We start from the raw sequence: 15,431 nt of genomic DNA, 5'->3' as shown, positions 1-15,431 counted from the left end.
CAACTCTATTGGCTTTAGTTTTCTTGTCTGTAGAATGATGTTGTGGTGAGTGTTAAAAATAACCTGATTAACGTAGGGCCCTGCACACCCGTAGTGCCAAATGAATCAATAAGAACTGTGGCCCAGTGAAATCCATCAGGGGAAATCCCTGCACCCACAAAGGCTCCCTAGATAACAGCTGAGCTGAGACCACAGACTGTGAGCTTTGCAGGTGCAACACACTTCTGTGGAATCTGCAGGTGCACAGCATGCAAACCAGGCAGTGCTCTGACAGGTCTCAGCCTGGGCTGTACGTTAGAATCCTGGGGAGGTTTCAAAGAACACAGATACCCACTCCTTCCCCACCTTCCAAGACTCTGTCACCTTTGGTCCAGGGGACCCAGGCATCAGTGTTCTGAAAGCTCCCCAGGTGACTCTGCAGTACAGTCAGGGTTTTGGCGACCAATGGCCTGGAAGATGGGGACCTCTTGCAAAGACTCCATGTCTCTCCCTGCTTGGACCTTCCAGGGTTGTAGTTAAGGGCAGATGGTACTGCTCAAAACCACTCAGGTGCCCTTCTGTGGCTCACTTCATGTGGTGAAGTGTTACGTGAGACTGCACCATAAAACCATACTGTCCTCCCAGCCATAAAATAGCAAACCTAAGGCCTCTTCCATTCCACCATTCTGTCCTACAATCTCTTTGTACATTTTTCTTCTTTTTTCTTTTTTGGCACTGAGGATTGAACTCAGGGGCACTTAACCACTGAGCCTCATCCCCAGCCCTTTAAAAAAGTTTTTTTTTTTTTAATTTCAAAACAGGGTCTCACTAAGTGCTCAGGGCTTCGCTAAGTTCCTGCGGCTGGCTTTGACCTCACGATCCTCCTGCCTCTGCCTCCTGAGCAGCTGGGATTACGGCTCTTCATGCATTTTTATGCTTCAGTTTTAAAGGAGTCTAAATCACACGGTCATCTATTTTATTTGGACAATAACAGCATTCTTAGAATAACAGCTCATACTTAGGTTCCTCTTACAATGGGCCAGGCACTGATCCTAGCACTCTATATATGTTAACTCATTTAGTCTTTATAAAAACTCCTGCAAGGCAGGTACTATTATTATCACTATCTTCAGGCAGGAAAATTGAGGCACAAAGAGACAAAGTAATGTGCTCAGGGTCATGCAGCTTAGGAGGGGCACAGCGAGGATTGAACCTAAGTCTGTCACCATAATCCTGGCTATATACAACATCATCATGATACTATCTATACGATTTTTCCGAATGTGTACAATTGTACATGTTGACAATAAAATCTACAATTGACAATTTAAAACAACTTTGCATGCCAGTTTCTGACACCGGGCTGGTATTTGATAATGCACTCAGTCACCTGAATGACTGACTATAGAAATGAAGGACTCCTAGCGTGCCTCACAGAAGCCTCACTGGGTAGGAAGAAGAAGAGAACCCCAGGAACGTGGAGCCCCACCAGGTTCAGTGCAAAGAGCACCAGCCTGTCCTCTCCAAGTCAGGTGGCCTGGATTCTTACAGGGATTCAGTGACCTCAGGAGTGTCACTGGGCTTCCAAGTTCACACCTATAGGAGGAAGGACTTGACCAGGTGGTTTCTGAGGTCCCTTCCGGCTCAAACATTTCATAATAAAAGAATTGCTATAAATTCACAATCAAGGTTACTCAGGGCTAGGGCACTGTTCTGAATTTACATAATCCTCACAACAATCTATGAGCCAGGTTCTGTTATTCCCTTGGAAGTTGAGGCTTCGAGAAGGTAAGGGATTTCCCAAGGATTCAGCAGTGGTTAATGATGAAGCCGGAATTCAATCTTGTTGGCACCCCAACCTCCACTTTTTACCACTACTGCTATTCCTGAACTTTATCCCCAATTACAAGCACTTATTCCAGGACCTCTTCTCTTAGAAAACTATAATTTAGTCTGGAATCACTGGGAATCTGGGAAGGAAAGGGATCTAGGGTCAGAGGGTCATTGCTGGAGGTAGGAGAGCCCTGGGGAGAAGGAGGAAGCAGTGACATTGTAGGACATAAGCCTTACTCTTTGAAGGAGTCGTAATACTGGTTGACAAATTCAATAGCTTGAGGTAGAAGCTCATCCAGAGAGAGAGGCTTGTCCCTGGGTCCTCTGGTCAAACTTTTGGGGTTCATGATAGACCCCAGGCAAGATTTGGACTTGCAAGTGAAATTCTGGAAAGACAGAAGCAGGTCGTTAGTGCGGAGTGTGAAGTCTGGTCAGCTGGCCTGGCCACCTCCCTCCTGCTGGCTGCTTCGACTCCCCACACCTCCGCCACCCTGTGGCACCTCTTCCTTAAGGTCCAGGAGCTTGGGCTTTCTCCCCACCCAGATCTTTTCTTCTCTACTGGCTGAGTCCCAGTGGGTGTGAGCCAGGATTGTCCCCTAATCCTGGCCTCAGTCTCTGGTCCTGCTCCCTAACCAGTCCCAGTTTGGTCCCTGGAAACATTTCATCTGTTTTCTTATTTAAAGAGGCTCCTGCGGCTCCTGGGGGAATACAAAATCCCAAAGCCATAGGATGACACAGAAAACATTCTGGAAGGAAGTATCCCCAGATATTAACTATGGTGGTTTCTGGGTGTGGGGGTTGGGGAATCATTCTGCCTTCATGGTCTTGACCTTTTCTATTCTTTCCCACTTTACAACCATAGCATGAATTCTAAAGTCAGAATAAGGAACTTAAAAGACAGAAAGGAGGACTGGGGGTGTAGCTCTATGGTAGAGCATTTGTCTAGCAAGTGCAAGGCCCTGGGTTTGATAATCAGCACTGTAAAAAAAAAAAAAAAAAAAAAAAAAAAAAAAAAACAGGAAGGAGCCTTAAAAGACATTTAGTTACTGGATGCTCCAACTCCTCTGTAATCTCTATATCAAATATTTGAATCCTTCCAGTGATAGGGAGCTCATTACCGCCTCACTTAGTTCAGTCTAGCTTTGGGCAATTGAGTTAGAAATTCTTCTTGATTTCTGTTAAAATTTGTTTTTTTTAATCATTTATCTAACATCCTTGATTATCCATCATCCATTAGGGTGGTTAATAGGGAGTTGGCATAATTAACTTCCTTCTGTAATTTGTGGGAATGTTAGTCTCTATTCCCACTGTGCGTTGTCCAGGCAGATGATTGTTTGCCCAGGCAGACCTCTGTTAATCCACAAAGGACCCCCACACTTCACCAGCTTGGACAAAGATGGTTCTCCCAGGAGCCCCGACTTCTCACCGATTTGGCTTTGTAGTGAAGTGTGTCTTGCAAAGTCATCCCACTGCCCCAGTTTTTGATCCTCACGTGCTGTGAGCAGGATGGAGGAGGTGTGTTCAGAGATTCTGGAGATTTCTAAGAGGGAGAAAAAACAGGTTTTTCCAAGCATCTGAGATCCCAGGATCCCTCAGTTCTCCCCCAGGTCTCTGGGCCCTGCTCCAGCTTGGGTGGGGAGCTGTGAGTATGCACATAGGGGAGGGGGGCAGTCCCCATCCCTCCTCCCTACCCAGTAGTGAGGCCACCTGGGCCAGTGCCTGCTGAGAGCTCCAGGTGCCTGGGCCACTGGCCATGCTTCTCTCCTCACTAAGGCCCTGCCAAATGCTTGCTCAGAGGAATTGCAAAGGGAGAGACTCAGGTTAGATGTGGGGGAGCCTGTCATAGCCAATACCACCCAGGATAGAAATCAGGACAGGGAAGAATGTACCACAGCCTTCCTCTCCCAGAGGTGCCTAAGAGGAGGGGACTGGGATTGAAGGCTCAGCTGGTGAATCTGATTATTTGAGAACGTCTCACCCCTTATGATCATGACTGATCTCAAATCATCCCTCACCTATTGCCAGGCACCTGGACAGGTCACCCAGATGCTAGAGCACTTTGGAGACCACCACTCCTGTTCACCACAGACCATCCCACTCTCCACAGCCCTTCCTTGCTCCCACCCGAGTCCCTAGGTCTGGGACTCACCACCTAGAGCCTGGCATCCCGCACCCCCAGCCCAGCCCACAGTAGGGTATCCAGCCTGCATCTGCCTCTGTGAGGAAGGAAAGGGCTTCCCACACCACGTGACCCACTGACCTTTGCCGTCCCCGGGAGGGGTGGAGAGGATCCATTTTGATGCTTGCTGAGGTTGTGACATTTGGGGTCATCCTGTGTTGCTGGGCTACAAAAGGAAACATCCATCAGAGATGGAGTCAGAGTGGACAGGGGTCTTGGAGTGCAATCCTCTAGTCCCCTCAGTGGGCAGATGGGGGACTGAGGTCCAGAGGGTGGGAATGAACTGCTCGTGACTTCCAGTCAAGGGGGACAGAGGGTGAGGGAATCAGTTAGACTGATCTCCCCACCGTTACCATCCTTCCTCTTCTTCTCTTTCTCCCCACTCAATAGGATATGAGGGGACCTGAGCCAAAGCTACTGGCCCAACCAGCAACAGAAGTTCTGGGAAATTACCCTCTTCAAAAGCCAAGTGCCACCGTGGAACAGGGGCTGTGGACTGAGAACGGCTCCATTCACTCTACCCTCCCAGGTCAGCAGCAGGCACTGCCTGCCACCTGCTTGTTTTTAGTGACTTGATCTTTTTATCTAAAATACTAAACTTATCCTGGTTTATTTACTTACTTTAAATTTTTATCCTGGAAAATGCAACATTTGTGAAAGTCAAGAGAATAGTGTAATAAACTCTCATGGGTCCTTCACCCAGATACAACCCAATGCATCAATTGTGAATCCGTGGCCATTCTTGTTCAACTCCCAGCCTCTGCCTTTATTTTATTTGTTTGTTTTGACAGTAGTGGGGATTGAATCCAAGGTTTCCTACATGCTAGGCAAGCACTCTGTCACTGAGCTAAATTCCCATCCCTTTTGATTTCATTTTATTTGCTTATGTTTTGCAGTGTTGGGGTCTGAATCCACTGAGCCACATCCCCAGCCCTTTTTCTTTTTTTTTATTTTGAGACAGGATGTTGCCAAGTTGCTTAGGGCCTTTCTAAGTTGCTGAGGCTGGCCTTAACTTGCCTCCCAATAGCTGGGTACAGGCATGCACCACCTTTATTTTTAAGCAAGTCTAAGATGTCATTGCATCTTTATTGACATAAATAAAGAATAAAGTATTTCTTCTAGAAATACTTTCAAAGGCACTCTTTTAACAAACATATTGGTTTGATTTATTTTGATGTATTTTAAAACAGCAAGTCGTGTTTAAAGAAATGAACCTGTCCTTTGAAGAGGACACTCAGAAGTCGTCAGTTCTGGTTTGGGATTTCAAATTCACCCAGTGCTACAGGAAGCAGAAGACCTTGGCACTGTCTGCATAGGTATATGAGCACCCCTCCAAAAGTCACACCCACACTGCCTGCCTCTGGGGAGAATCATTCCATAGGGGCATCCCAGCTTGAAAGCTTATTGTGTCCTGTGTTCTTGGCAGTGTCAGAGAGGGAAGAGTAAAGAATGTAATAAGGGTCTATCATTTTCTTTATACATATCTATGAGATTGGAATATGAGTGACCATCGATCCCTATTTTTTTCCCTTCAGTACCGGAAATTGAATCCAGAGGTGCTCTATCACTTAGCTGCACCCCTCAGCCTCCCCCACATTTTTTTGTTGTTGTTTTCGTTTTGAGATAGGGTCTCCATAAGTTGTGCAGACTAACTTTGAATTTAAGCCTCTGGGATTATAGGGGTGCACCACCACACTCAGCTTGAATTACCCTTATTATTGGAAAAATAATAACTATATTATTATCATTTAATTAACTACATACATTACATACAACATTTGGTGATTTATAACTATAAAAAGATAGTATCTGGGCTGAGGATACAGCTCAGTGGGTAGAGTGTTTGCCTTGCATGCAGAAAGTTCTGGGTTCAATCACCAGCACCAAAAAAAAAAAAAAAAAAAAAAAAAGATAGCATCCCTGGAAGAGACTGTAGGTAGGTATGGTAGTCCTTCTTTATTTGTGGTTTCAGTTGCAGGAAGTCAACCACAGTTTGAAAATATTAAATGGAGCATTCCAGAAATAAACAATCCATAAGTTTTAAAATTGTATGCCATTCTGAGCAGCATGATGGAATTTTGCACCATCCCACCCTGTCCTGTCTGGGCTGTGAATCATCCCTTCATCCATCAAAACCACACTGTATACAGTAGTCTCTTAGGCTAGATCCACTTCCACATTATCACAGTGCTTGTATTCAGATAACCTTTATTTTACTTAATAATGATCCCAAAGCACAGGAGTGTTAATACTGGCCATTCAGATTTGCCCAAGAGAAGCCATAAAGTATCTCCTAAAGGTGAACGTTCTAGACTTAAAAAAGAAAGAAAAATTCCATATGCTCAGGTTGCTAACATCTGTAGCAAGAATGAATTTTCTAATTGTGAAATTGTAAAGAAGGAAAAAAGAAACTCATGCTAGTTTTGCTTGTTACACCCCAAACCGCAAAAATTACAGTATATGAGAAGTGCTTAGTCAAGCTGGAGAAGGCCCGAAATTTGTGGGTGAAAGACACCAACATAAAGAATGTTTGGACTGATGACAACATATTCCACCGGAAGGCCCTGAATCTACAGGAAGACTTCAAACAAATGACACCAGGCCACGTACTCCAAGGAAGAGACGGTTATGAAGATTCAGGAATAAATTTGAACCAAGAAAATATATCAATTACTAGGGGGGCTGCATCTATTGATGAAGCAGCTGCTGCTTTACTTCTGGCAGAGTTGAAGAAGTTGATTAATGACATCAGACCACTGACATCGTCCTGGTTCCATGATGCACGTTCATATAATTTTAATTACAGTATATTGTTACAACAGTTCTATTTTCTTACTAGTTGCTGTTAATCTCTTACTTTGCCTGATTTATAAATTAAATCGTTGTTAAGTATGTACAGGGAAAAATAGTATTTATAGGACTTGGTGCTACTGTGGGTTGGGCATCTGCTGGGTTCTGGGAATGTACGCCCCATAGATGAGGGTGGACTCTTGTGTCACAAAGCAACCTAGATATGAATCAACTGGTTCAGCATCCCTGTAAATGGCCGTCCATCTGATCATCTATTGTTATCTGGCAAAGAATCTTTGCTAGGTCAAACTTTGATCAGGCTTCTGGACCTTCTCCTATGCCCATCTGTGCTCTTCCTTGTAAAATACAACTTTAACGAGAACCAAGTTATTTCAGTGGTAACTTCCTGCTCACAATAGCTCATTGCCTTTTATAGCTGATCAGGTTCTTCATCCTCCACCACCCTCACATGATGGCTCATTATCCTGGGCTTGCTTGCTTGCTTTTTTGTGATTCTAGGAACAGAACCCAGGCATGCTCTACACTGAGCTAAATCCCCAACCCTTTTTATTTTTTATTTTGAAACAGTTGCCCAGGCTGGCCTCAAACTTGTGATCCTTCTGACTCAGGCATTCAAATCTCTGGGATTACAGGTATGTGCCACTGTATCCGGTCATGCTAACCTCATTTTAGCAAGAATTTTGTCAGATTAGATTTAGACAGAATCCCCTTTACTCCTGATATGACCTCTTAGAACTTCTCTTTGAATTGGCCCCCCACATTGCTCCTTCACTATCAGTCTCCACTTTTCCATACTATTTTCCAAGTTGAGCCCAATCTTTCTCCTCCATTGCAAGACTCTGTTGCAGTGGTCCCTGAATAAAGTCTTTCTTACCATGCTTCAACAAGTGACACGGAACATTTTTTCCTATAACATTTAATTTTTTAAAAAGGACTTATATTGTTAAAAGGAAAGAACAGTATCTCTTCTTATCCATGCCCATTGGTTCATTTCCCTATAAAATTCAGTTTTAGCAAAGAACCCCATGAAATCAGGTTAGCAAGAACCACCTACTCTTGATATCTAATCAGGTTCCTCATCCTTCACCATCCCCTGAGGATGTCCCATCATCCTGGCCTATCTTTGGCAAGAATTTTATTTAGTTCATTTAGACATAACCCTTCTTCCCACCAATGTTCCTTCCATCTTAGAACTTTTCCATTCACTGACCCTCACCCTGCCCATTGGCGATCCACTCCCACTTTCCAATGCTGTATTCCAATTAAGCCCAAACTTTCTCCTCCATTGAAGGACCCTGTTAGAGGGTCTCTAAACCCAGCACAATTGTCCTGAATATCTAGAATGTCTTTCTTGCTGTGTTTTAACAAATATCATTGAATAATTTTTTCTTTAACACACTCACCTGGTCTGGACTAATGTGCTTCACCAGACCAAAAAAAAAAAAAAAAAAAAAAAAAAAAAAGCCAATATAGAATAATCTGGACAGAAGATTATTATTAGGAAGAGCTAAGCCATGGCTGAGCAGGCACCATGGGGTCACTTAAATAGGAAGATGTTTGGGGGCTGGGGTCCCCACAGAAGCAAGGCCGTAATGCTCTGCTCACTTGTTTGCCACCATTACTCATCCTAATCCCCCATCCCGTACCCCTTCTGGTTTCCTCTCGTTTACTTTTGGAGATAGGGTTGGACAATTTCATAAGAGTTGAATGATTTCATAAATTTCAAATCAGAAATGTCCACTAGTCCTCAGCAATATTTAGATTGAGAAACAATATCTTTGCATGCTTAATCATTTACCCCAAATATTAAAAAGCATCATTTAAAAGGGCTGTCTGAAAATCCACCATTAGGATGAGCTATAATTAGCCTGATGTTATGGCCTAGGGCTGGATGTTTAGATTGTGTCTAGTTTCTCTGCTCTTATAAATAATGCCTCAGAACTATATATGTGGTCTGATAACGGCTGTGTGTGTATAGAAGAACCTGGGGGACAGGCCAGTAAATGTTAACAGTGATTAGCATCAAGTGATGCGATCATGGGCAATTTTAATTTTTCTTTCTACTTTTCTGCATCTTCCAACTTTTTATGCTGGCTATAAATTCCTTTTGTAATTGGTATTTTTTTAAATTTGGAAAAATGAGTAGACAAGGCTTTACCCAGGCACCTGTGTCTCCCCTAGTTAGCAGATTTCTTTCAGCTAGGCGCTGCAAGATCCTGTGACCAGATGTCAGATGAGTACATTAAGACTCTGGATACTTGGTTCCAAATTACAGCATCGTTTATCCGAGCCCACAGACACTCATGCAATTTGACTAACCCCACAGCTGTGCCCGGACCTGCTTGGCCCTTTGCTGACGAAGGTCCTTCAAAAGGAACGCTGGTAGTGTGGTGGCTTGCTTAGACCTACAAAGCTATCCGCAAGCCCTGGAGTGACAGGGCTGCTGAGGTCAGAGCTGTAATTTATAGCTGGGACTGACCCGGGAGCCCGAGTCCCTTGCTGTTGCCACCTCTCATCAGCCTACTTAGTATACACACCAAGTGAGTGGGGTGGCACTCCTCTGAAGGGGAATTTGTAAAAGAACATCTTTGCTCCCTTAACCACATCCTATCTAAAGTAGCAGGGCTAAAATATCAGAGACGCTCTCAAGTTTAACACATGCAGAATTCAGCCTGCACAGACGCCTCGCACGGTGCACTTAGGGCTTCTCTGGGTCATTTGTGGCTCCTGCATCGCCCTAAAAGAGGCAAGCACGCAGAGTAAGCCCCCATAGAAACAGGGGGAACATTCCAAAGCTTCGGTTTCTCTAGCAGAGAATCAGTGCTGGCCCGGCTGGACTGTCCGGGTGAGGAGCCACCCGCCCGCCTCCCTCTGTCGCCTACGCCTGGGCGGGCGGGGAGTACCTGGCTCCACAGGGGCGACAGGCGGGCTTCGGTCGGAGGATCCAGCGCAGGAAACGGCACAGCCGCGGCCGGGCCGCTTCGCATGCGGCGCTCAACCCTTCGCGCATGGCCTGGTGCCGCGCAACTGCTGGGTCCCGGAGTCCAAGCGGCCGCCGCTTTATCACTCCCGGACCCCGCAGCCCCCGCCCCCGGGCGGAGCGAGCGGAGGAGCGGCCAGGATCCGCGTCCTGGCGCCGAGGGTCCCCGCTCTGGGCGCCCTGGCTTGGTGGCCCGGCATTCCTCGAGGCGATCCCAGGTCCCCAGGCCCAGCAGCCACAACAGTTGTAGGACAGTGTGGATGTCCTTACTGCTATTGAGCTGTATACTTAATGATGGTCGAAATGGTCACTTGTCACATATATCTCACCAGATAAGAAACTAAGGTAGGCAGTGGGCACGCTCTCCATCGCATTGACTTGGCCGCCCTGGTCCTGCCACAGGAAAGGCCCTCCCTCTCCTGTTTCCACCTGTCAGAGCCGTAGGTTCAAATGCCATCTCTCCTTTCTCCTGCCTGGCCCCACTCAGGTCCTGTGCTGAGCTCCCTTTGCCCCCAAGTGTCATAGTGATTTAGGCGCGTGTTGTCCTCTGGAAATGGTGGGTTTTCCAGGAGCAGCCTCAGCAATTGAACCCTCACGGTCCCTGCACATAGTGGGTGTTCAAGATCAAGGAGCAAGTCTCCTTCCCTGTTTGACCAGGAAGCACCTGGTGTTAGTATCCCAGCATTCATCTTTCCAGCTGCTGCTACCTCTCCTGGGATGAATAGTAGCAGAAATGCATGTCCTCTGCACTCTCAACTAGATAGGCAGTCAGCCCTCAGCCCTCCCTGGACCAGGTCTTTACACCCTCTCCAGAAGATCACAAGATCGTCTTCCTCATTCAGAAGTGAAACCAGGCATCTCTGAATCCTAGGCGTGTTCAGCCTGGGCTGCAGCAAAATTTGTCCCTGGGTTAAGAGGTTGTGGGGGGTGGGATGTTTGGTCTCCTAGCAATACCAGTAAGGATCATAATAAAAAGGCCCAATTGTACATACTTCACAGCTTACAAAGGAATCTTTTTTGTCTGCTATTTCCTGTACATTTTACTAGTCAGTCAAGAAGTTATATGATATGTCCATTCTATTGAGGAGGAAGTTGGGGACCTAGACAGTCTAGGACCTTGACCAAGGTGACATATAGAAATGTTCTGCTGGGAAATTATAATGTTATAGTGTGTGCATATGCAAATATGTAACAACAAATCCCATCACTATGTACAACTATAAAGCACCAACAAAAAAATGTGGGGAAAAATACATTTGCATTTCTAAAAAAATAAAAAAGAATCACTTTTGTTTGTTGTTGTTTTGCTTTGAGATTGACAAAGTCTTGATAAATTGCCCAGGCTGGCCTTGAACTTGTAATCTTCCTGACTCTCAGCCTCCCAAGTAACTGGGATTACAAGAATGTGCCACCACTCCTGGGGAAAATATTTCTCTTCTGTATGTCCTGTGTGATTCCAGAAAGAAAATGAAAGAACAGGCAGGACTGGTGGTGACTTCTAGTGGGAAACATCTGGGTAGGCATTTGGACCAGACACCTGGTCAGGTCCTTTAGCAGTCCTCTGGTCCTTCCTGTCTGGAAGGCTGAGGGTCTCAGGGCTTTTTTCCCTGTGTATATTGCTCCTTACATTACAGGTTGATAACTAATAGAATTCAGGTGAGGATAGGGCTGCAGCCCTCTGGGGACCTTCCCAGCCATACTTCAGCATAGTAAATCCCAAACTCAAATCACAGAGGAATTGGTGTACATGTTTGTTCTGAGTCAACTGCAACCCAGATAGGAACACTTCCCTCAACTCTGTTATAAATTCCTTTTCTCTTCACCTAGATGATCCCACATTTGCCTTTGACTAACACATGGACGTGAGCACACATGCACCACGCTCACCTCTGAATCATGTGTGTATACAGAGTCTTAGAATTCTTAGTCACAGAGAATAGGTTATTGGTCTTATTACACCTAAATAAATTTGAAAATTATGTTCTAAAATAAAAATAAATTGGCTCTCATTTCTTTCAGACTAAAATTTCCTTGTATAGCTGCTTCCTCTTCTAGTAACATCCTCCCTGTCCCACACCTCTCCAAGTGGTTGTAGTCCAGCTGAGTCACCTCCTCCAGAAAGTTGGCTGCTACCCACCCACTCTTCCCCACATACAGGCAAGGTCCTTGTGGTCTCCCCAGAAGAGGTGCTTGACTATGGGGTCAGGCTCCCACTCTTTCCAGCATCCTGCCCATCCCTCTGTCCCACTGCATGCCTTACTTAATGTATAAACCCTTTAACCTCATTCTTCATGGACTCCTCCAGAACCAGTGAGGAAGACATCGTTTCTCCCCCTTCCTCCCTGACAACAGGAACTGGGTCTGTTTTCTGTGCTGGGGTCTTTCACAGTCCAGCACATGGTAGTTCCTCAGGGAGAGTGTAGAGTTTGGACTTGGTCCAAAATCTCAGCGCCACCACTTTCTCCTTCTTGGCCTCGGGTAAAAACAAGGATAATAATGATAATTCCTGTCTTATTATTGACACAGTACCAAGAATACTCTAAATATCGCTTGTTATTTTTAGTAGTGATGTGTGTAATTAATAAATGGCTCAAGCTATTCAGAAGGGTTTTGTAGACATCTTAACTCTCAGCACAAGTGCCAAGTGAATAGGACTGGGTATATAATTGTTAGTTCCCCTTTTAAAACATTTTTTATTTTTATTTGTTTTAGTTAGTTTTATATGACAGCAGAATTCATTTTGATTCATTATACACAAATGGAGTACAGCTTTTCATTTCTCTGTACACTATGTAGAGTCACACCATTCGTGCAATCACACATGTACCTTGGGTAATGATGTCTGTCTCATTCCACCATCTTTCCCACCCCAATGCCCCCTCCCCTCCTTCTCTCCCCTCTGCTCCACTCAAATTTTCTCCATTCTTCCCTTGCCCCCTCCCCTATTATGGATCAACATCCACATATTAGAGAAAATATTTGGCCTTTTTTGGGGGGGATTGACTTATTTCACTTAGTGTGATATTCTCCAACGCCATCCATTTACCTGCAAATGTCATACTTTTATTCTATTTTAAGGCTAAGTAATATTCCATTGTGTATATATACACCACAGTTTCTTTATCTATTCATCTATTGAAGGACATCTAGGTTGGTTCCACAGTTTAACTATTGTGAATTGAGCTGCTATTAACATTGATGTGGCTGCATCACTGTAGTATGCTGATTTTAAGTCCTTTCTCCACCTTTTTATTTTTATTTTTTTTTATTTTTTATTTTTATTTTTTTGGTAATGCTGAGGATTGAACCCAGGGTTTGCACATGCTAGGCAAGCATTCTCTCACTGAGCTACATCCCTAATCCAGCATATAATTGTTAATGAATGGAACATGCCCAAGACCCAAAACATTGGCAGTTTCACGTAGTGGTTACAGGCCAGACAGCCCATTTGAATTTCAGCTCTGTCATCTGCTAACTTTAAAAGATCTTAAAAATCGGGGCTGGGGAGGTAGCTCAGTTGGTAGAGTGCTTGCCTTGCAAGCACAAGGCCCTGGGTTCAATCCCCAGCACAGCAAAAAAAAAAAAAAAAGATCTTAAAAATCACTTTCATATTCTGGCCTCAGCGTCCTCATCTCTAAAATAGAAAAACACCAAAGTTCCTTCCTCATGCATTGTTAGAGTGCTAAATGAATTAATGTGTGATATTTCCTCTCCGTCCCTTCTACCATTGGATTTGAACCTTTCTACCAGCCCACCAGTGTGAAGAGAGAAAAAAGACAGATGGTCAAGTTCAACTCCCACTGCAGCTCAGAGTTTTGCCTGAGGGCCTGAGTTCAGGTATCCTGAATGAATGATCCAGAGACAAGGTAGTCCTCAGGAATAACTGGCCATGCTATTGGAAACTTTGAGGAATCTGGAAGGAGAGGGACTCAGAATGGTCTGGAAAGATAGGGAATAGGCTGGGTGGGCAGGTGGGAAGTGCCTTCTGTCTATGTGAGGTAATCATACAGAACCCTGCCCTCAAGCTCAGAGTGGTGACAGGCAATTGTAGCCACTGCAGGCTCTAGAGCAGAAGCATGCCTTGCTAGAAATCAAGATTAGGAAGGCTAGAGTCAGGGAGGCCAGTTGGCAGGGGCGGCAGTGATGAAATGAAGAGGAGGGGGTACAGCCATTGTCAGTCCGCAGTATTTTGAGCCTGAAGTGCCAACAGGACCTCCTGAGGCTATCCGACTCTGTGTTCTCATCAGTTGGTCTCTTGGTCACCACAATGTGGCTGCCTGTTTCAATTGTTCTTTCCTCCCGTTCACCCCACACACTACACTGGGACAGTCTTGCTGGAGAATCCACAACGGCTCCCACCCTGCGTTGGAGCTCCCTGAGCTCTGACCTGGCCCTTCCTCTCCCAGCTCCACAGACACTCCTCCAGAGCACAGACTGTTTGCTTCGGCCTCTGAATCTTTGCTCCCTCGCCCCCCTTCCCAGAATGTCTCTGCTACATCTCTCTGCATTCCACCCGCCCTTCAGAGTCCATGACGCACACCTGCCAAGCCCTCAGGGGGGACTGGGCTTAATGTTGCTCAGCCCCATCCTAGCTGCCAGCGACAGCAAGCTCGGGATGAGGGCTCTAGCAGATGCTGCTTCTTGAGTGCTCTCTCTGTGCTAAGTGATTGACCTGTGCCACCTCCTTTAATCCTTACCACAACTCCACGGAACAGGCAACCCCATGGATGAAGACATTGAGGTTCTGAGACTGGGAGACTTGCCAAGGTTCACAGGCTATATGATTTGGCAAAACCATTTCCTTCTCCTCAAACCCATGCTCTAAACTGGGCAGCTCTTTGGTGGCCAGGTACAGGTACACCTAGGACCTGCCGTCTGCCTCCAGGGAGCGCTCTGCCTATTGCATTCCCTGGAAAGGCACCTCTGGGCAGTGAGGCTGCATGGTGGCCCTGTGTCGATTGGAGCTTTGATTTGATTTGCTTGGTCATGTCATTGTTGATTGAATTTCCTTTCCATTTGAGCAAGCCTCAACCCCCAGGCCAAGGGGTTGAACTCCTCTAGCATTCTCTAGAAGCCTGTGCACTGACTAGTTGGGTGACTAATTTTCTCAGCTCTGTGGTATATCAGGCTTACGTCTCTGGCTGGGGGATGAGGCATGGAAGAACACAAACTTTGGGTTCACATTTCAACTCTAATTACCTACTAGTCATGTGACCTAGTCATTCCCCTCTCAGGGCTCCTATTGCCTCATCTGTAGAATGAGACAATGTGCGCTTCACGTAGCCGCTGTGCCTGTCAGCTGAAATGCAAAGCATGTGAAGCATGTGGTGCAGCCCTAGCAATGCCGAGGCGCTCGGTATGTAAGCACAGCCCTAACGTCTTTTAAGTGCCTACTGCATGCAAACACTCTCCAATTTCTTTACCCATTCCCTCTCCTTTCACCCTCAATGTGCTATGAGGTGGGTTCTCACCCTGCAGACAGGCACTTCTGAGGCTCCGAGAGGTTAATGTGCCCTATGTCACACAGCTAATAAGAGATGGCACAGGACCAGCTAGTGAGGCACAGAACACCTTTGACACCCTTCAGCAGGATGTTTTTCAAAACATCCAACAACTGGTAAGGTACATGTTCTGGCAAGTCATGGTAGA

At 45.6% G+C, this 15,431-nt stretch overlaps 1 protein-coding gene across 2 annotated transcripts in view; it reads right to left on the bottom strand.

The window, feature by feature from the left end:
* Positions 1-15,431, bottom strand: part of NOS2 (nitric oxide synthase 2) — a 47,406-nt gene that overhangs the window by 26,212 nt on the left and 5,763 nt on the right. The window contains exons 1-4 of one of the 2 annotated variants that reach the window (XM_079132138.1): positions 9,706-9,854; positions 4,073-4,157; positions 3,239-3,352; positions 2,050-2,198 (exon numbers count right to left, since the gene is read on the bottom strand). In XM_079132138.1, the coding sequence (XP_078988264.1) occupies positions 2,050-2,198; positions 3,239-3,352; positions 4,073-4,157; positions 9,706-9,812 (455 nt within the window). In that variant the 5' untranslated portion in view covers positions 9,813-9,854. Of the gene's footprint in view, positions 1-2,049; positions 2,199-3,238; positions 3,353-4,072; positions 4,158-9,705; positions 9,855-15,431 lie in introns of those variants that run through there. The other variant, XM_079132137.1, reaches the window with a different exon arrangement.

This window comes from Sciurus vulgaris, assembly GCF_902686455.1.
Source record: "Sciurus vulgaris genome assembly, chromosome: 3".
Taxonomy (NCBI): Eukaryota; Metazoa; Chordata; class Mammalia; order Rodentia; family Sciuridae; genus Sciurus; species Sciurus vulgaris.
Note: the sequence above shows the minus strand (reverse complement) of the source record. Positions and strands in the feature narration are given on the sequence as shown.